This window comes from Saccopteryx bilineata, chromosome 3, assembly GCF_036850765.1.
Source record: "Saccopteryx bilineata isolate mSacBil1 chromosome 3, mSacBil1_pri_phased_curated, whole genome shotgun sequence".
Classification (NCBI taxonomy): domain Eukaryota; kingdom Metazoa; phylum Chordata; class Mammalia; order Chiroptera; family Emballonuridae; genus Saccopteryx; species Saccopteryx bilineata.
The window spans coordinates 258,738,227-258,756,686 of record NC_089492.1 but is presented as its reverse complement, the minus strand read 5'-3'; the positions used below and the strand labels follow the sequence as shown (position 1 = coordinate 258,756,686).

General features: G+C 54.7%; 2 protein-coding genes across 2 annotated transcripts in view; one reads left to right on the top strand and one right to left on the bottom strand.

Moving 5' to 3' along the window:
• Positions 1 to 13,865, top strand: part of SZT2 (SZT2 subunit of KICSTOR complex) — a 58,604-nt gene extending 44,739 nt beyond the window's left edge. The window contains exons 47-72 of the mRNA XM_066269422.1: positions 565 to 683; positions 793 to 957; positions 1,307 to 1,391; positions 1,542 to 1,709; positions 1,794 to 1,961; positions 2,332 to 2,471; positions 2,932 to 3,098; positions 3,216 to 3,313; positions 3,396 to 3,528; positions 3,628 to 3,758; positions 3,880 to 3,980; positions 4,054 to 4,230; positions 4,427 to 4,694; positions 4,793 to 4,872; positions 4,957 to 5,082; positions 5,210 to 5,409; positions 6,637 to 6,727; positions 6,968 to 7,048; positions 7,126 to 7,200; positions 9,443 to 9,656; positions 10,039 to 10,192; positions 10,317 to 10,439; positions 10,552 to 10,957; positions 11,048 to 11,164; positions 12,565 to 12,633; positions 12,746 to 13,865. Of these exons, the coding sequence (XP_066125519.1) occupies positions 565 to 683; positions 793 to 957; positions 1,307 to 1,391; positions 1,542 to 1,709; positions 1,794 to 1,961; positions 2,332 to 2,471; positions 2,932 to 3,098; positions 3,216 to 3,313; positions 3,396 to 3,528; positions 3,628 to 3,758; positions 3,880 to 3,980; positions 4,054 to 4,230; positions 4,427 to 4,694; positions 4,793 to 4,872; positions 4,957 to 5,082; positions 5,210 to 5,409; positions 6,637 to 6,727; positions 6,968 to 7,048; positions 7,126 to 7,200; positions 9,443 to 9,656; positions 10,039 to 10,192; positions 10,317 to 10,439; positions 10,552 to 10,957; positions 11,048 to 11,164; positions 12,565 to 12,633; positions 12,746 to 12,889 (3,800 nt within the window). The 3' untranslated portion in view covers positions 12,890 to 13,865. The remainder of the gene's footprint in view (positions 1 to 564; positions 684 to 792; positions 958 to 1,306; positions 1,392 to 1,541; positions 1,710 to 1,793; positions 1,962 to 2,331; positions 2,472 to 2,931; positions 3,099 to 3,215; positions 3,314 to 3,395; positions 3,529 to 3,627; positions 3,759 to 3,879; positions 3,981 to 4,053; positions 4,231 to 4,426; positions 4,695 to 4,792; positions 4,873 to 4,956; positions 5,083 to 5,209; positions 5,410 to 6,636; positions 6,728 to 6,967; positions 7,049 to 7,125; positions 7,201 to 9,442; positions 9,657 to 10,038; positions 10,193 to 10,316; positions 10,440 to 10,551; positions 10,958 to 11,047; positions 11,165 to 12,564; positions 12,634 to 12,745) is intronic.
• Positions 13,857 to 17,503, bottom strand: HYI (hydroxypyruvate isomerase (putative)). The gene is made up of 9 exons (XM_066269423.1): positions 17,416 to 17,503; positions 16,314 to 16,674; positions 16,129 to 16,238; positions 14,966 to 15,080; positions 14,694 to 14,772; positions 14,546 to 14,595; positions 14,374 to 14,443; positions 14,125 to 14,259; positions 13,857 to 14,013 (listed from the first exon to the last, which is right to left on the bottom strand). The coding sequence occupies exons 2-9, from the start codon at positions 16,512 to 16,514 to the stop codon at positions 13,940 to 13,942; spliced, it is 834 nt and encodes a 277-aa protein (XP_066125520.1). The 5' UTR covers positions 16,515 to 16,674; positions 17,416 to 17,503; the 3' UTR covers positions 13,857 to 13,939.
• Between the last annotated feature and the right edge of the window lie 957 nt (positions 17,504 to 18,460).

The window sequence follows — 18,460 nt, the reverse complement described above, 5'->3', positions numbered from 1 at the left end:
CCTATTCCAGCTCAGGCTATGCTTTGGGCTTCCCTTGAGTAGGAGCTGGGTGGAAAAGGACAGGCTGCTGTAATACTTAGGGTGGAGAACCTGTAGCTGATTGACATGCAGCTGCGAGAAGAGGAGCCATTAAAGTTGACAACTGGGTATCTATCCTGGGTGACTATATGGCTAAATGGTGGCCCCACTGGCTAGCTATCAAGGGGGTGTGTGGAAATGATGGGTTCGATTTGAGATATGCTGAGCCTGAGGTATCTATTAGGCAAATGGATTTTCCAGGTAATATTTATGGCTCAATTAACATGTACCAGGTCTTGGGCTAAGATTATTATATGCAAGTTAGATGCTATTCTTCGTGCCATTTTTTCGCCAAAGACACTGAAGCTTTGGAAGGTAAAACTCACTTGTCCACAATCACAGTGCGTACGTAGCTTGGCAGAACTAGAACCCGGTGCTGGTGCCTCTCGTGTGTGGGAGAATGTTTGAATGTAGGTTTTAAGAGCTGGTTTGGGGTGGCTGGATCCTCTGCCAGTGTCTCCACCTTTCCATCATCACTATGTCAAGGTCCCGAGATCACAGATGAACTGGTACGGGTTCTGCGTCGGCGCCTGGATGAAGCCACTCTGGACGTCATCACAGTCATGCTTGTTCGGAACTGCAAGTTGACACCAGCTGATGTGGAGGTCAGCTCCCTCCCAGACTCCATCAGCATTGATGGCACAGCTACTAATGCAGGACAGTTGCAGTCAGAACTTCTTCATCCAGCTCTGATGCCCTTCCCACTCTCTGCAGTTTATCCAGCCCCCGGGAAGTCTCCCGTCAGAGGTGCTGCATCTGGCCCTGCCTCCCTCCTGCAGGCCCTGGCTTCCTGCCCTGGCCTGGTACCTGCGGCAAAACCTGCTCATCTTCCTGCACTCTCCCAAGTACACAGACAGCAACGGCCGGAACCACTTCCAGGTGAGGCTTCACCTGTCTCTTTCCACACCTGGTGCACCAGGTCCCCTCCGCCACATACACACACACACACACACACACACCAGGTCCACTCCGCCACACGCACACACACACACACCAGGTCACCTCCGCCGCCACACACACACACCCTTACTGTGTAACTGTTTTATACAGCTGCCCAGTGTCTACCTTTGCCCGTGGACCTGTACACCTGCTCCCCACCTCCCCCACATACACTTTTGTTACCTACCTGTGTCTTCCTGTGCTCCCATTCCCTACTTTGGACACCCATTCCTTGGTGGCTTTTTTCTATTTGCCTAGTCTAAGTTCCCTGTGGCTCTTCTTTCCCCAGCATCCATTCCCACCACAGGGCAGCCTCCCCGACTTGGACATTTACTTGTATAACAAGCCTGGTGGACAAGGCACTGGGGGCAAAGGTACAGTGCAGGGCACTGCCGGGTGTGGGAAAGCCTTTTCCTGTCTCGTGGCTGAGAGGGCCTTTCCCAGCCCTGCAGATAAGGTGGGTCTTGGGGAAGACCGAGGTCTGGGAGTCCCAGACCCAAGTTTTCCTGTGGATTTCAACCTAGGAGTCGCCTGCATCACTCTAGCCTTTGTGGATGAGGGAGGGGCCCCTATCTCACTGGCATCGTGGCCCCTTGCTTCTCCGGGGCCCCCAGATCTACTTCTTCAAGACGAGGAATTCGAGCAGCTGACCCAGGTCACTCGCTGCCCAGTTGTGCCAGACAGTTCTTCAGGTGGGCAGCTTGGTCAGAGGAGGGGTGTTCATTAATACTGTAGGAACTAGGGGCACCCTGAAGTGACCCCATTCTTTTCTCCAGCTCAGAGCGGGGCCCCACGACTCCGACTAGATGTATGGGAAAAGGGGAATATCAGTATTGTGCAGCTGGAAGAGAAGCTCCAAGGAGCAGCTCGCCAGGCCCTGGCTGATGCCATCATGGAGCTGCGGCTCCTGCCAGCCTCCCTCTGCACAGAGGACCTGTCCCCAGGTAAGTGGGGGCCAGAGAATGTCACAGATCCAGGCAAGGTAATGTTCCAGGTGAGGGTACAAAGATGGGCATCTGGAAAGACATCACAAAGGCCCCATCTGAAATACACATTCACAGTTGTCTGTTACCTTCCCTGCATCAGCAAGTCCGGGGCAGAAATGCCCCCGTGCTTAGGGCCACCCACTTAGCAAAGCACCAGGAGCCCACTTCTCACAAACACCTGCAGCCATGCTCCATCAGTTGCAGATACTGTCATTCACTAACAGGCAGAGGAAGTGTCAAGTCACTGTCACATCAGTCTTGGGGCTAGGTTATCTGGAATGGGGACTGATGGTTAGTGACAGAAGTCTGCATTGTCTGGTGTTCACAGGAAGTCTCAAGAGCGGGTCGTTGGAAGCCAAGAGCCCTGCAGGCCGAGCTAGCACCTTTCCCCCTGGGCCCGGGCCTGCCCCTGGGGAGCCTGTGACTCCCCCAAGCAAAGCTGGCCGGCGGAGCTTCTGGGATATGCTGGTAATGGAAGAATGGGAGGAAGTGGTGAAGTTGGCATCTCCTTTTTGCCTGCCTCCTAGTTCCATCTACACTCCCCCAAAGACTGTACTTTCAAGGATCATTTCTATAGTTTGTTTGTTACACTCCCCTGCAGGCCTTGCCTCAGATCTCCTGTTACATAAAACTACTCTGTCCCTTGGGTAGAAGTTTGCAAAATGTGGCAAGTTCTCACTGATAGCCTCAGCTTATAATTACCCTCACTTCCTCAACCTGCAATATAAGCAGGGCTTTTACCAACGAGGCAGATGAGGCTCAGGAACGTTGAGTACCCTGCCCAAGGCTGCTTAGTCAGCCTCCAGCGAAGCCTGGGCCTGAGCCTGGGCCTCCAGGTCTCCGGGCTCGTCACCATTCCATGATGCCTCCACCCTCCGCCCCATGCCCCCTCCCAGGAGCCTGTCCTCATTTACTGCATTGCCTTCAGAGTAAAACAGAATCTGGGGACCTGGGTTCCCCCAAAACAACTGATGACATTGTCCTGGATCGGCCAGAAGACACTCGGGGCCGGAGGCGTCACAAAACTGAAAATGTTCGGACCCCAGGTGGAACTGAGCGGGCATCAGCCCCGGATTCTGGAGCCCAGAGACAAAGGTGTGTGTGTGTGTTGTGTCAGGGGAGGGTGTGGTGTGACATCACAGGTGGATATGGGCTTTATGTAAACACATACATGTCAAGTATGTGAGGTTCTTAATCCTGCTGTGTCTTCAGACGCCGGGCCACGCAGCTAGAGGAGGGCGAGGTGGGGACCCTGCAGCCTGTGTTCACTCATGTTACTCAGCGCTGGATGGAGTTCATGGTTCAGATTGGTGAGACCCCAGGCTCCCACTCCCCTCTTCAAGCTGGTCCTCATCCCGCAGCTCCATCGTGACTTCTTTGCCCTGGATCCAGGTTGTACCTCAGTGTCCAAGAGCTCCACCCATGTGGTGTCCCGGTTCCTCCTTCCATCCATCTTGTCTGAGTTCACCACTCTGGTCACCTCAATGGCTGGAGATACCAGTGTCCGCATCTTTGAGCAGCATTTGTGAGTCTGGGGTTTCATGGAGGCTGAGCTAGGCGAGATGGGGGCCTCGGCTCGGGGAGGTGATAGCCAGGAGGTGAGACCATCCTTCCCTCCCGCTAGGAGTTCAGAGCCAGACATCTTCAGTCCTTGTGCCCTTGGACAGCTGGGCCCAACGCCCCGCCCAGCAGCTGAGCGGCATCTGCTGCTTCTGGGAAGGAACTTCTTGCAATGGAGGAGACCAACCCAGCAGGGTGAGGGCATGGCCTGGGTGAGGGTGGGCGTAGAGTGACTGAAGGGGTAGTCTCTGACCTTCTGGGGGGACCGAGAGGATCTGCCTCCAGACCCCTGTTGTGACCCTCCCCCACCTTGTAGCTGCCAAAGCCTTGCAGCGCTTTGAGCCCGGAGGCGACGGGAGCTGCGGGCGGGTTGCTCCCCGGCAGAGGTTCTTGCTCCTGGAGGTCGTGGATAAGAAGGTAGATGTGGGGCCAGGGGCTGGGTGGGAGAGGCGGCTCTGTGATCTTCCTGACCCTGACCCCTGACTTCCAGCTACAGCTGCTGACTTACAACTGGGCTCCAGACCTAGGGGCAGCTTTGGGCCGAGCGCTGGTTCGCCTCGTGCAGTGGCAGAATGCACGTGCCCACCTCATCTTCTGCCTCCTCAGCCAGAAGCTTGGACTCTTCCATCATTGTGGCCAGTTGGACTTCCCAGTGCGGGATGAAAAGGTGCCCACTGATCGGGCTCCTCCTCTAGTCCTGGCTCCTGAGGGGTCAGTGTAAGGACATACCAGCTCAGAGGCAGGGGGAGGGGACAGACCAAGGGCAGAGTAGTGGGAAGGGAGAGTCAGAGGAGGCCATGGCGTGGGAGAGAAGGTCCAAGGACAAAGGCCTTGCACCCATTGTGAGGCTCCATCTTTCTCAGGAGCCAAACCCATTCCTGCTGCCAACTGTGGAAGCAGAGACCCTCATCCGGAGTGCAAGCCCCCCTCTGAGCCGTGAGCAGGGCAGGCTGAGTGGGTCCTCTCGGGGTGGGGGCCCACTTCCCCTGGACACATTCCCCTTCGATGAGGCCCTGAGGGATATCACGGCTGCCCGCCCCAGCTCGTCACTCGGGCCTGTTCCGAGACCCCCTGATCCTGTCACCTACCATGGACAGCAGTTCCTGGAGATCAAGATGACAGAGCGCAGAGGTGAGGGCACTGGGCCAGACAGTGGCAGGGGCGATCTGGAGTGGTGGGGGGGAGGGGCAGCAGTCCTGCGGGCTGCTGCTAATGCTGCCAACCTCCAGAGCTGGAGCGCCAGATGAAGATGGAGAACCTGTTTGTGACCTGGCAGCAGCGTTCCACCCCAGCCAGCATGCCCATCAGTGTGAGTGGCCCGAGCCCGCCTCCAGGAGCATCCCGTGACCCTTCCCTGGCCACTGCTCTAGTGCTCACTGCCCCATTTCCCCAGGCCGGGGAGCTGGAGACCCTGAAGCAGTCATCCCGCCTGGTGCATTACTGTGCAACAGCCCTGCTCTTCGACCCAGCGGCCTGGCTGCATGGACCCCCAGAGACCTGTGGTCCCCCCGAGGGGCAGGTAAGACTCAGGACTCCTGGATTTCTCCCCTGGGACCTCCCTTTACCCCACTAGTGAGCTCCATTCCTCTACCCCCAGTTGGATGGTTGATAGTGGGTAGAGCCTTCCTTAATTTCCATGCCCACAGCGGCGCCATCGCCCTGAATCGGGGTCTGGGAGCCGAGAGGCCCCCACAAGCTGTGAGGCCTTGGATGGGCCTCTGCCGGTTGCCCGTGAAGAGCCTTGGCTGAAGGAGCTGAGCCTGGCGTTCCTGCAGCAGTATGTACAGTATCTGCAGAGCATGGGCTTTGTGCTGGTGCCTTTGCGGCCGCCCTCACCCGCACGCAGGTGAGCCGTCTCTTCCTTCCTCCTCCTCTCCTCCTCCCCCTCTGCCCCTCCTCCTCCCCTCCTCTTTCCCTCCTTTTCTCTTCCTCCTTCCCTCTTCCTTTCCTCCTCCTTCCCTCTTCCTTCTCTCTTCCTCCCCTCCTCCTCCCCTCCTTTTTCCTTCCTCCTCTCCTCCTCCCCCCTCCTCCCCTCCTCCCCTCCTTTTTCCTTCCTCCTCCCCCTCCTCCTCCCCTCCTCCTGAGAGGGCATCAAGCATCTCCTTGAGTTCTTAATTTTTTTTTTTTTTTTTTGTATTTTCCTGAAGCTGGAAATGGGGAGAGACAGTAAGACAGACTCCCACATGCGCCCAACCGGGATCCACCCGGCACGCCCACCAGGGGCAACGCTCTGCCCACCAGGGGGCGATGCTCTGCCCCTCCGGGGCGTCGCTCTGCCGCAACCAGAACCACTCTAGCGCCTGGGGCAGAGGCCAAGGAGCTATCCCCAGCGCCCGGGCCATCTTTGCTCCAATGGAGCCTTGGCTGTGGGAGGGGAAGAGAGAGACAGAGAGGAAGGAGGGGGGGGGGTGGAGAAGCAAATGGGCGCTTCTCCTGTGTGCCCTGGCCGGGAATCGAACCCGGGTCCCCCGCACGCCAGGCCGACGCTCTACCGCTGAGCCAACCGGCCAGGGCCAAGTTCTTATTTTTTTAAATACCAGGTGTTTTGTTTTTAATTACTTTATTGATTTTAGAGAAAGCTAGGGAGAAAGAAAGAGACAGAAACATCAATCTGTTTCTATATTTGCCCTGACCAGGGATCGAACTGGTAACCTTTGCATACCAGGACGACACTACAACCAATTGAGCTATCTGGCTAGGGCGCATCTTCTTGAATTTTCCTAATGAAGTCTTAGACACACGACCCCCTCCCTCCACCGTCCCCTCATGGGTGTCTCCCCACGTTCTCAGCAGCCTCTCTGGCCCTGCCCTTGTCCTCTCGCTGTAGACAAAGGCCTGGTCTCCACACCGAGCACTGCTTGCACTTCCCCTTAAAGCAGCAGTGCCCTGCAGTCTCGACCTGGACTCCAGTCCCAGCCTTGCCACTTACTCAGCTGGTGCCCGAGCAGGTCCATCCCTCTACGGACCTGTCTCCTCTGCTGTAAAACTGTTCTCCATGCAGTGGATTGTGAATCTGATGCTGTAGTCCCCCCACTGGCTGCCGCATCTTCTTGTCTCTCTCCCTTCTCTGCAGCACCAGCCGGCTGCGGGCCATGGCTATCCTTGGGACAGAGGGTCGGGGCTCCTTCTCCTGCCCGAAAACCAAGACAGATGGGAGCCCCAAGGTAACACATCAGCAGGTACCTTCCCGACAATAAAATTAGTGATGCCCCAGACACCAGTGTCACTTGGCCTGAGTTACAGTAGTTCCCCAAGGCCAGAGGTCAGTGACCCCAGGTGATGACTGAGGCCGCTGATCCCCATCTGACACCTTGAAAGTCACTGGCCTAATATACTTCTTCCCTCCTGATCTGAAACTGGTGAACCCCCAACTCTTGTCCTTGAACCCGTTTTTTTTTTTTCAGAGCACTGGCTCTCTAGTCACCACCTACCACCTACAGCGGGCACTGCCCGGGGGCATCATCCTCATGGAGCTGGCTTTCCAGGTGAGGGGGAGGAGCACTGAGGGGAGTCAGACCCCTCTGTCTCGTGCCCTCTGACTTCATTTTCACCCTCTCTCCAGGGCTGTTACTTCTGTGTCAAACAGTTTGCCCTAGAGTGTTCCCGAATCCCCATGGGGCAAGCCGTGAACTCTCAGGTATGTGGTAGGGAAAGGGGAGTATGGCGTCTCGGGCATGGTCAGTGCCCCCCCCCCCGGCGTGCCGTGGCCAGTAAGCGTGCTGTGTGGGTAGTCCGGCTCAGTGATGATCCTGTGCTGTGCGCTGCCTGGGTCAGTGGTCTTTCTGGTCACTGCAAGTGGTGCAGAGCTGTAGTCAGCTGTAGCAAGAGGGTAGAAGGCAGTCCAGCACAGTGGCTGGTCTGGCCGAGGTCCTTGTGGCACTGACAGCCCGGCATTGTGATCAGTCCATGACCATAGATGGTGAGACAGTGCGGACATTTGAGCCAAGTGCATCATCTGACGCATGGGTAGTTCGGTGCCATGAACAGCCCTGGCCTAGTCTGGAGCTGGGGACAGCGTGGCTGGCATTGTCAGTGTAGTCACTAATACCTAGAATGTGGACTAGAGCCCCCCCCCCCCAGCATACCCCTCAGTTGTTATTTATGCCTGTCTGCCTCAAGGCAGGGCTTCTCTTCCCCACGAGAACCAAGCACTCAGGAGTGCTCAGATGAGTAAGAACTGAAGCCCTAGTAGTTCAGCTCCATCAGATGCCCCACACGGTGTGCGAGGGCTAGTGCCATCCTTGGGCCTCACATTTAGTTTCTGAGAGATCAGGACCCGCTTGGACCCAGTCTTTTACCCTCCAGCACAGGCAGCGTAGGCTCCTCTCAGATCTAGACAGCTCATATCCAACCCGTAGATTGTTGCCTTTGACTGGGTGTGGGTACCTAGTCCAGCCATCTCTAGATAATGTGATCCGGGAAAGCTTGGTAACTGTGTGCAGGAAGCTACTTGAGCCTGAATGCTCAGAAGGGAGCTATGGACGGCAGGTGCTCGTTCTTACTCAGCGGTCGCACTGGTGGGCAGGACCCATCTCCATTACTCTCCCAAGCTTCCGGAAGCCCTTCTGGCTTCCCTGGCCCTGATCTCCACGCAGCTTGGCACTCTGCCTCTCCATGTCTAGCCTCTAACTCGACTTAAATTTTTAAATTGTTTTATTAGTGCTGTTGTTTATTAAGTGCTTACTATATATACAAAGTGAAGAGGAGTTTTATGCCCATTGTACAGAGCAGGAAATTGAGGTTCATGGAGGTTCAGTAACTTGCCCCAGGGCACAGAGTTGGTAGGGGCAGTACTGGCTCTCTGACTGAGGCTCACCCTTGGTTACTGCAGATTTCACACTGCCTCTAACTTTATGAAGACCTTTCCTTTATTCCATGGTAGATCGGAAAGTGAAGCAGAAAGGTGTGACTTAACCCAAGATCATGTAGCTACTCTGACTCCTAGGCTGCTGCTTCCACTCCAGTCATGTCCTTTCCTATCGACTCCTGTGCCCAGGGCCCCCAAGGAAGTGCTCGTGTAGATGCTGCCATTCTGGCACCATCGATCCGATTGTTAACACACTTTCAGAGATGGTGATCTCCACCAAGAGAAGTATCAGCTCCATCTCTCTGCCATCCTCCCTCCCTCCTTCCCACCTCCCTCCCTTCCCCCCCTTCAATTAGAGGAGGCACATCCTGGCCCAGCCTTGGCAGGATATCCAGATGAAGCTTTACCAAGGAGAAGTTAGCCAGGTTTGGGAATCAGGGAGCATTCCAGGCAAAGAGAACAGTGAGTACAAAAGTGTAGAGAGAATATGTGATGTACTTGGGAAGAGCAAATAGTTGGATGGGGAAATAAAACTGGAGAGATGGGGAGGGGCCAGCAAAAACTTTCTGATGGTCAATAATTACACACCTGGCCTACCCTGACTGCTCTGTTGAAAATGGCAACTACTTTACTTCTTGATTTCCCATAATACCATCTTTGAACATACTGTGTACTCGCTCTGTCCAGTGTTTGCTGTCTTCTCTGCTCACTACTCAAAGGTATGTGCCTTGAGGGTTTGTTTCCCAGGTTGTCCCCAACACCTAGAACAGCACCAGGTAGGCACTCCACAAGTACTTGTTGCATCAGTGAATCTGTGGCAGACTTTAGTGGAAGCTGGGATACAGAGGAAAAAGTCCCATCTCTCAAAATGGTCAGTTTCACATAAACAGGGCTCCAATCGAAGTATAAGAAAAGAGGACAAACGGAGGGCTTCACGGAGCTGTTCAAGCAGAGGGGCTCGCAGCAGCAGGGCGGACCCTGAGCTCTCTTTTCCCATGCGAGAGGAGGGAAGTGGGAATGTGCCAGGCAGTCCGTGCTGCCACGTCCTCACCCAGCCCTGCCGCCTCCCCAGCTGTCCATGCTGTTCACCGAGGAGTGCGACAAGGTCCGGGACCTGATGCACGTGCACTCGTTCAGCTATGACTTCCACCTGCGCCTCGTGCACCAGCATGTGCTGGGCGCCCACCTGGTGCTGCGGCACGGCTACCACCTCACCACCTTCCTGCGACACTTCCTGGCCCACCACCCTGACGGGCCCCACTTCGGTCGCAATCACATTTACCAAGGTCAGTGCCCAAGGGCAAGAAAGCCAGTGAACCTGAAAAAGAGTAGGCCACAAGGTGTGAGCCGGTGGGACTGATTCCCAGGGCCAGACCTCGTCTTTCTATCCCTTACTGTTGATTGCTTCATGTGAGTTGGACCCTGTCCCTACATCTCTCTTAACTTCCTCACAGTCTGTTTCATATCAAAGTTTAGGTCCTGTGTCGTGTATCTGCGTTCTGCCTGTCCTGAGCCACTTTGTCCCATCTTACTGTTCCATGGGGCCCCAGGAGCTCTCCAGAAAGGCAGGGCCAGTCTGCTTGTTAGAGTCTTAGGGACTGCTAACCCCCAAACCCACCAGATCAGTGTGTCTGTCCCAGGATCACTCCCCTGTCACTTGCCCCTTAGGGACCCTGGAGCTCCCCACGCCTCTCATTGCTGCCCACCAGCTATACAACTATGTGGCTGACCATGCCAGCTCCTACCACATGAAGCCACTGCGAATGGCCCGGCCGGGGGGCCCAGAACATAATGAATATGCCCTGGTGTCGGCGTGGCACAGGTAAGGATGAGAAGCTGCAGTCAGGGCCATCCTCGCTGTAGGGAGACTCTTGTTTTCTTGGGCAGAAGGGGTGAGGTTGACTTCATTAGATTGTCGGAGTTGACATCCCATCCCCACCGCACAGCTCTGGCTCCTACCTGGACTCTGAGGGACTCCGTCACCAGGATGACTTTGATGTGTCTCTGCTTGTCTGTCACTGTGCTGTACCCTTTGAAGAACAAGGAGAGGCTGAGCGGCATGTCCTGCGGTCAGCAGATCCCCCACTTTGAATGTGCCCATTGCCCAGCCCACCCGCTGCCTGCCCTCTGTCTCCTGCTGTAACAAGAGTGTAACACACTCTTGCCCCTTCCCCACCCCAGGCTGCAGTTCTTCGTGGTGCTCACCAGCCAACGAGAGCTCTTCCCCAGACTAACTGTGGACATGCGCCGGCTCCGGAAGCCACCCAGACTTCCCCCTGAGCCAGAGGCTCCTGGGAGCTCCGCTGGCAGCCCTAGGGAGGCCTCCGGGCTTGGTCTAGCTCCTGGCCCAGCTCCTCTGTTCCCCCCACTGGCAGCAGAGGTGGGTGTGGCACGGGCGCGGCTGGCTCAGCTGGTACGACTAGCTGGAGGGCATTGCCGCAGGGACACCCTCTGGAAGCGCCTCTTCTTGCTGGAGCCACCAGGGCCCGATCGGCTACGGCTAGGGGGACGTTTGGCCCTGGCTGAGCTGGAGGAGCTCCTAGAAGCGGTCCATGCCAAATCCATTGGGGACATTGACCCCCAGCTGGTAAGGAACTGGGGGTTCCAGATAGGGCTGGGGTGGATGGTGCAGGGCTGCTCTGGGACAGCAGATCCAGGCCTGTGGATGCTCCCCCAGGACTGCTTCCTGTCTATGACGGTCTCCTGGTACCAGAGCCTGATCAAGGTTCTCCTGAGCCGCTTTCCCCAGAGTTGTCGCCATTTCCAGAGTCCAGACTTGGGAACTCAGTACCTGGTAAGTCCCCTTGACCCTCCTCTGAAAGAGGAGACTCACCAGAAATAGTCATCAGAGAAATGACAGGTGTCCCCCTCAAGGAATTTCCCCAGCCTGACCAAGCAAGCTCTGCTCTGCAGAGATGCCTAGATGGGAGGAGACTGCACAGATATACGTAAAACCCTGAGCACTGAGTGCTGGGCCACAGCATGCGATTCATGAGAACAACTAGAGCTCTGCCTTCCAGGGCTCACAGAAACACCAGCCGCCTTGGGTAGAGAGCTGGTGGGCCAAGGTGTAAAATCTCATCTTGCTTGGTTCCGGAGGCTGCAGTCCCAGAAAGGACCTCTTGGGCTTTAAAGCCTTATTCCTACCCAAAATGTGGCTCTCAACACCAGGAGCATCAGCACGACCTGGGGGATTGCTGAAATGCACTCTCAGGCCCTCTGCCTGACCCACTGACTCAGAACCTGCCTTTTAGCCAGCTCCCCGCTGACTGGTGCGCACAGTAGAGGCTGCAAGCACTGCTGGGAAGGACAGGTAGAGAATAGAGCTGCAGTGGTAGGCATGCGCAGGGGGGTTAGGAGACTGGAGAGATGGGCTCGGTGAGAGCACTAGTCAAGGAAGGGACAGTCAAGAGAAGGCTTCACAAGAAAGAGTAGGAGTTGGTTTATGGTGATGAGTCCTGCAACCTAGGATGTGTGGGGAAGATCAGTTTCACGGTGTCCTGAAGGGTCATCCAGAGAAGCAAAGGTTCATCTGAGTAAGGCTCGGCCACTGCCACCGGGGTGTGGATGGCTGTGCAGAGGAGGGGCTGCTGGGGGTGGGGGAATGCTGAGGTAGGAGTGAGCTTGGGAAGGGGTGGGGTGTTGAGTCTGAGGTCCATAAGGACCTTCCAGGACCAATTTATGTGGGCAAGTTTATGTGTGCATCGGTGAAGGGCACTCTGGAGAGAGCACTCTGGATATGATCTGTATGAACGGGGGTCACTGCAGCCCTGGGAGTGGACGGAATCACTCAGGGAGTTTACAAAGCTGAACATCAGGGATAGACAGACAAGAGGAGATGGTCCCAGGGAGGTCAGAGAGATTTAAGACCTGGGATAGGACAGGGAGCAAGCAGGGGTTATGTGAAGGGCAGAGAACTCTGTTGGACTTCTGTGCCAGCTTAGTACAGGGCTTCTAGATAGATGACTTCAGGAACCTTCCAACAAGCCCCCACCCCTTCACTGTGATCAGGCTGCACAGGGACCAGTGTGGATGTGGACTAAGGTTCAGTTTGGAGCTGAGGTGCTGGGTGGAGGCAGAGTGCAGGTGGGGTCAGGTATGCCGATGGAAGTCACCCTTCATACCAGTCCCGCCCACTTCCAGGATGCCCTCAGGAGCTGCGACACACCCCACTCATTTTGTTCTTTGTTGCAGGTTGTGCTAAATCAGAAGTTCACTGACTGTTTTGTGCTAGTGTTTCTGGATTCCCACTTGGGAAAGACGGTAAGGACGGGGGTGAGAGGCTGTATCCCAAGTGCTGTAGCCTAGAGTCTGCTGAGGTTGGGCTGCCTACCCTGCCCTCCTCTCACCAGTGTACCCCCACTTTGTTCCCCAGTCTCTGACAGTGGTTTTCCGAGAGCCCTTCCCAGTACAGCCCCAGGACAGTGAGAGCCCGCCTGCCCAGCTGGTCTCTACCTACCATCACCTTGAGTCTGTCATCAACACAGCCTGTTTCACCCTCTGGACCCGTCTCCTCTGAGGAACAGACCACTGAATATCGCTGCTCCTCAAATCGTGGATCTATAAGATGACCCACTTTTAGCAGAACTGATCAAGCCCTTCTGTGCCCCAGCACAAGCCCGGACACTGAGGGATACCAAAGGTTCTGTGAAGACATCTGGCGGGGTCTGCAGCCCCTGTCTAGCAGCAGGAGCTGCCCTCTCTGAACACAGCTGCTGACCAAGCCAGAGGGTCAGCTCAACTCCCTGAGGGTCCTATCTCAGGCGCCTGGGCCCTTCCAGAAGGGGAGTTCTTCCTCCTGCTCACCTGGTGGAGCCCCAGGAATTCTCTGCACCAAGTAGCAAGCACTCACCTGAGAGCCCCTCTGCCTGAATCCTGCCTCTAAGTCATCCGCCTCCCATCTTGAGCTTTCTGGTCTTTTCTTTTTTTTTTTTTTGTTAGTGAGAGGAGGGGAGATAGGCAGATTCCTGCATGCGCCCCGACCGGATCTACCTAGCAACCCCCGTGGGGCTAATGCTTGCATCAGCCGAACTATCCTCAGCGCCTAGGGTCAATGCTCGAACCAATCAAGCCACTGGCTGTGAGGGGAAGAGAAGCAGATGGTCACTTCTCATGTGTACCCTGACTGGGGATCAAATCCAGGACGTCTGCACGGCTGGACCGATGCTCTATCCACTGAGCCAACTGGCCAGGGCCGAGCTCTCTGGCCTTAATTTCCCACTGGGACATCACTGTAGGGCATTGCCATTGAGATAAGACACCTTGGTTCCAATCCCAGCTCTGCCTTTGAAGCACCTGTGAGCATAGACAAGTCCCTTTGCTTCCAGACCCTTGGTGTCTTAAAGCACTTCTATCTCCATAGCAACACTGCACAGACTGGAGGACTAGAGAGCTGTGTGTCCCTTCTCAACAGGAGGGCAGCGATCCAGAGAAAGTGAAGAGTTAGACACTGTGTGTCCCCTGCCCCCAATAACATACACATGTGAAAGTGTTCAGCAGGTTGTCTTTAATTATACTCAAGATGCTCAACTCACTGTCCCAGAGAGGCTTGTGGGTGGACTGCAGGACCTCACTGGCCAGCTTGTGGGCGGCCCCACTTATCCCAGTAGGAACGCAGCCAACTCAAGCCCTCCACTGTATCTCCTGAGGGGAGAAGGAGGCAGTGACACCTCAACCCATGAGGAAAACCTGTCCAATACCTGTCCCTCCAGTTCTCCCCCAGGGCCAGGCCTGGGGCCCCAGCCCACCGCTCACCTTGAGGCTGGTACTCGCAGCCTACAAAGCCTTTGTAGCCTTCATCTTCAAGCAATTGGAATAGATAGGGGAAGTTCAACTCTCCAGGGCTGCCAGGATCCCCACGGCCTGGGACCTGTGCCACTTGCACATGCCCTGGGGACAGGTGTGGGCAGATGTGAGGCCTAATGGACAGGTGTGGGGTCGGGGTGGCTGGGAGAGGTGGGAGCACAGCAGATGAAGCTCCTGTGAAGAAAGGGACCCTCTCACCAACGATGGGCAGGAACTCCCGGATGTTTCCTGTCAGGTTCCCGTCCATGATCTGCCAGTGGAATATGTCCTGGGCAGAGATGACTACAGTCAGAGACCCCTTGGGCCCCACCATTCTTCCCAGATTTGGATAACATGCCCTCTGAGAAGCACTCCTTTTTTGTCCACATACCATTTGTAACTGGAGGTTGGGTCTTCCAACCTTCTGTAAGATGGCTGCCACTGGGAGAGAAACCAGGGAGGCTGTCGTGACACTCAAGGAGAGCACAAGAATCAAAAGGACAGGAGGTGGCACAGGCTGGGGTGGGAGAAGCTCCTACCCTGTTGGGGTGAATCCAGGAAGTACTGGGGGTCAGTGATGCGGGTGTTAATGGGCTCCAGCAGTCCCACGAGGTTCTCCTAGCACCAGGTTGGGTCTGTGAATAGAGCTCTTCCCTTATGTTTGTCCATCTTGCATTGCTGGTCAAGCCCCTCACCGGTCCCTCTCACTTGGGCCAGTGCCAGCCTTGTGCCTGGCTGCTCTCTGCACTATGTACCCCCTTTGCACACACATTCATTTGTGTGTGTCTGTATGTGTTCAGTGTCATCTCACCCGAGCCAAAACCCCAGCTGCATGCTTCAGGTTCTCCAGAAAAACTGTCTCCATTTCACCCCAGACTGCTGCTCGATCAGCACCCTGGGGTACTCGGCCAGCCATCAGGTGAATCCTGTGGGGAAAATGGGACCAGAGAGGGTGGAGGAGCCCATCCCAGAGGAGGGCCTTAGTTCCCTCAGCTCCCCATGTGCACCTCTTCCAGCTGCCCTCCAACCATGCCAGCCCTCCCAGCCCCCCAGGTCCCTGGTCCATACCACCTGGCCCTGCTGTGTCAGCCTAAGGCCAAGCCCTTTCCCACAGCCCTTCCAATGGTCAGCCCACCCTCCTGCCTCAGACCTTGGTCCCTCACTTGGCCCCCCTGTACATTCAACCTCTCCAGTGACCTCAGCCTATAAACATGCTTAAGTCTCACCTTTTAGAAATTAGTTTGATCCTACCCTTCCCAATAATTCCATGCTGCTTGTCTCTACTTCTACTTCTTGCATCTCTCAGCTTATTACCATCTGATTTCTGCCCTCCCCCAATAGTGACCCCTTGTTGCCAGTTCTTTCTCAGCCTATTTGACCTGCAGGATTTGACATTTATTTGATCAGCCCCACTTTGAGCCTTCTACCTTCCATCACCACCTGACTGACCTTTCTCAACCACATCCAACCCCAACAAACTACTTTTCCAGCCTTTTGAACTCTGCTGAACACACCAAGCTTCCTCTTGCCTCTGGCCACTGTATCCCTGCCTGAAATGCTTCTTACATCAAGCAAATGCCCATTCCTTAAGACCCAAATCAACATCAGTACCTGCAGGAGGCTTTGTCTGATTACCGACAGGTGTCTTACTCTGCTCCCACCGCCTCCATGAACTGACCCGCCCTCAAATGGGTCCCTCCTGTTTTCTGTTTACTGCGCTATCTCCCTGGTCAGGTTGAGCTCTCAGCATGGGATCCCAGCAGGAGAGAAGCATGAAAGAGTTGCCAACTGAGAATGACATACGACAAAATACACGAAAGGCAATTTACAAAAGCTCAAGCCTGCAGAGATGGAAAAGTGCCAATGCGTTCAGATTTCTGAGCCTCTCAACACCTGATGCCCTCATCTCCCAGCCCCGAACTACGTGCGGCAGGGTCTTGGGTCACTGAGGGGAAGGAGAAAAAGACAGGATACCTGGGACAGCCCAGAGCCTTGGCGTACAGCACAGCCTGCTCCAGCCCCTCTCGGAAGGCCGCCTGCCTCCCGGGAACGGCCCCCAGACCCATTTCCCTTCTCTCGATCTCCTGCAGAGAGAACGGGACTCAGCCTCCGGCTCAGCCCCCCGGCCCCCACCTCCCAGGCCCCAGGCTCCGCGGCGCACCCGGGGGGGTGTTGATCAGCACCAGTTGCAGCCCCGCTTCTCGTGCCGCGCGTGCCAGCGCCTCCGGCGGCTCCGCGTACGGCCAGCCGATCTCGGCGGCCTCGAAACCCGAGTTGCCCGCTGCCCGCAGCCGCGCGGGGAGGCCGGGGAGCTCGGGGAACAGCCACGACACATTTGCGGAGAAGCGTAATGGAGCCATGACCCGCTGGCAGCGCGGGCAGAGTCCACGGCGGCCGGAAGGCGGAAGCAGTGGGAGCCGGGCGGTCGCGTCCGGAGCCCGCGGAGCTGCTGCGCCGCCGGCCGAGTGGGGGCGCGCTGGCGCCGCGAGTCAGGGGCGTGAGGTATCTGCAGGCCTTTTTCTGGTTAGAAAAGCAGAGTGTTGTAAAAACTGTGGACAGTCCAGAAAAGTGAAATATTTCAAAAGAGGAGAAAGGGAAGCTCGGGGAGAGTCGAGAAGGCCGAGCGAGGACAGCGCGGCCCAGACGCAGGCAGGGAGAAGGCGGGGAGCCTCGTGCCCCTTCGGCTGAGTTTGGGTTGGCAAGTAGGAGCGGCCTGCCTCCAGGGCCCAGTTAAAATGAAGGAATGGGACTTGAACACATACCTAGTATTTTTCCTCATTATAAAAATAGCATCTGTTCATCATGGAGCATTTGAAAGCTTACAGCCAAATAAAGAACGTTTAGACCACCGGTTATCGCACCACTCACCCATTGAGTTTCCCTTACAAATTAAAAAAATAAACGTGGTTTCTTTCTTAGAAAATTTTGATCGTACTGTATATGTGGTTTTATGACATGATTTTCATGTAATATTATTCTGTGAGCATTTCTCATGCCAAAAAATAAAATTCAACTTAGTAAATTGTAAGAACTGATTGGCTTTACTAAACAATTCATGAATCAGGCAACAGCTCACCTAGCAAGCAGAGATACCCAGAAGAGTTACACAAGATGGAAGACTTTTATAGAAAGAAGGGTGGGGCAAGGAAGTGTTGAACCTGAAAAAAATATACCTGCTAAAAAGAACTCATCATTAACCAGAGCCTAGCAATCATTGTTTGCCTTGCGCATTTCAGGGAACAGCCACAGACCCCCTTTTACCTGAGCATTGTGCTCCTCTCTCTTGAGTCAATCCTTGTAAGAGGGTTCCCAGGATGGAAATTCAACCAGTAGAACTGAGATTTTCCTCATCCAATCTTTACTAACCAAGCAGAATTACTCCATCCCATCCAATCAGGACAGTGCTTTTTGGACCAATCAAACTGCGATAATTCGGAGTCCTCATTTCCATGAAAACGGACCAATCCTGGACTGAGGGCAGGAACTCTTCTCTTTATAAGTCAGCTTCCCCTCTACCTCCCTGGAGTACACTTTCAGTTGCAGTTGGAAACTGTGCTTTCTCCTGCTGAGCGGCAACACCAGAATTGTAACACCAAGGTGGACTCACATACACACTATTTCGCTGTTGGTGACAAAAGTCATTAGCAGAAGAAAAATGAAAGTTCATTGGAGAAAGTAAAAGTTCAAGGTGAGCATGACTTGTTGGCTGAGTTGTGTTTTCCATCAGCTGGGCTTGCTGCTGGGCAAAAAGAAAATTTGCCTTCTCCCAGGTTACTAAAGTAGATACACCTTCCTCTCAGAAATGCAAGGTATGTCTTTTCCTATTTGGGATAATTGATGAGGAGTTGGGGCAGAAGGGAGATAAGAGCTTCCTATGTAGACCTTCCCAACACCAATTTTAGCTGAGGTGTCCCTAATTTTTATGCCTGTGTTCTTCAATGTTCTTCAAAATCTTTGCATTAGCTGCTCATTGTTTTACACTAGACAACCCAGAATTTATCATACTACCCTGTTGATGGACATTAGGGTTTTTCAATGTGTGTGCCCACTATAAAAGCACTTTAATGCACCTCTCAGTCCAATCTCTGAATTGTTTTCTTAGGTTCTTTTTGTACAGATGTCCATTAAAATGTTTGTCCAAGTCTTTTACAGTCATGTGCCACATAACGATGTTTAGGTCAATGAGGAACCACATATATGACAATGGTCACATAAGATTATAATGGATAATAGGCAAAAAGTTAGTTTGCGATGTCGAAAGAAAATGCTGGATCCGATGACAAAAGAAAATGCTGGATCCGATTAC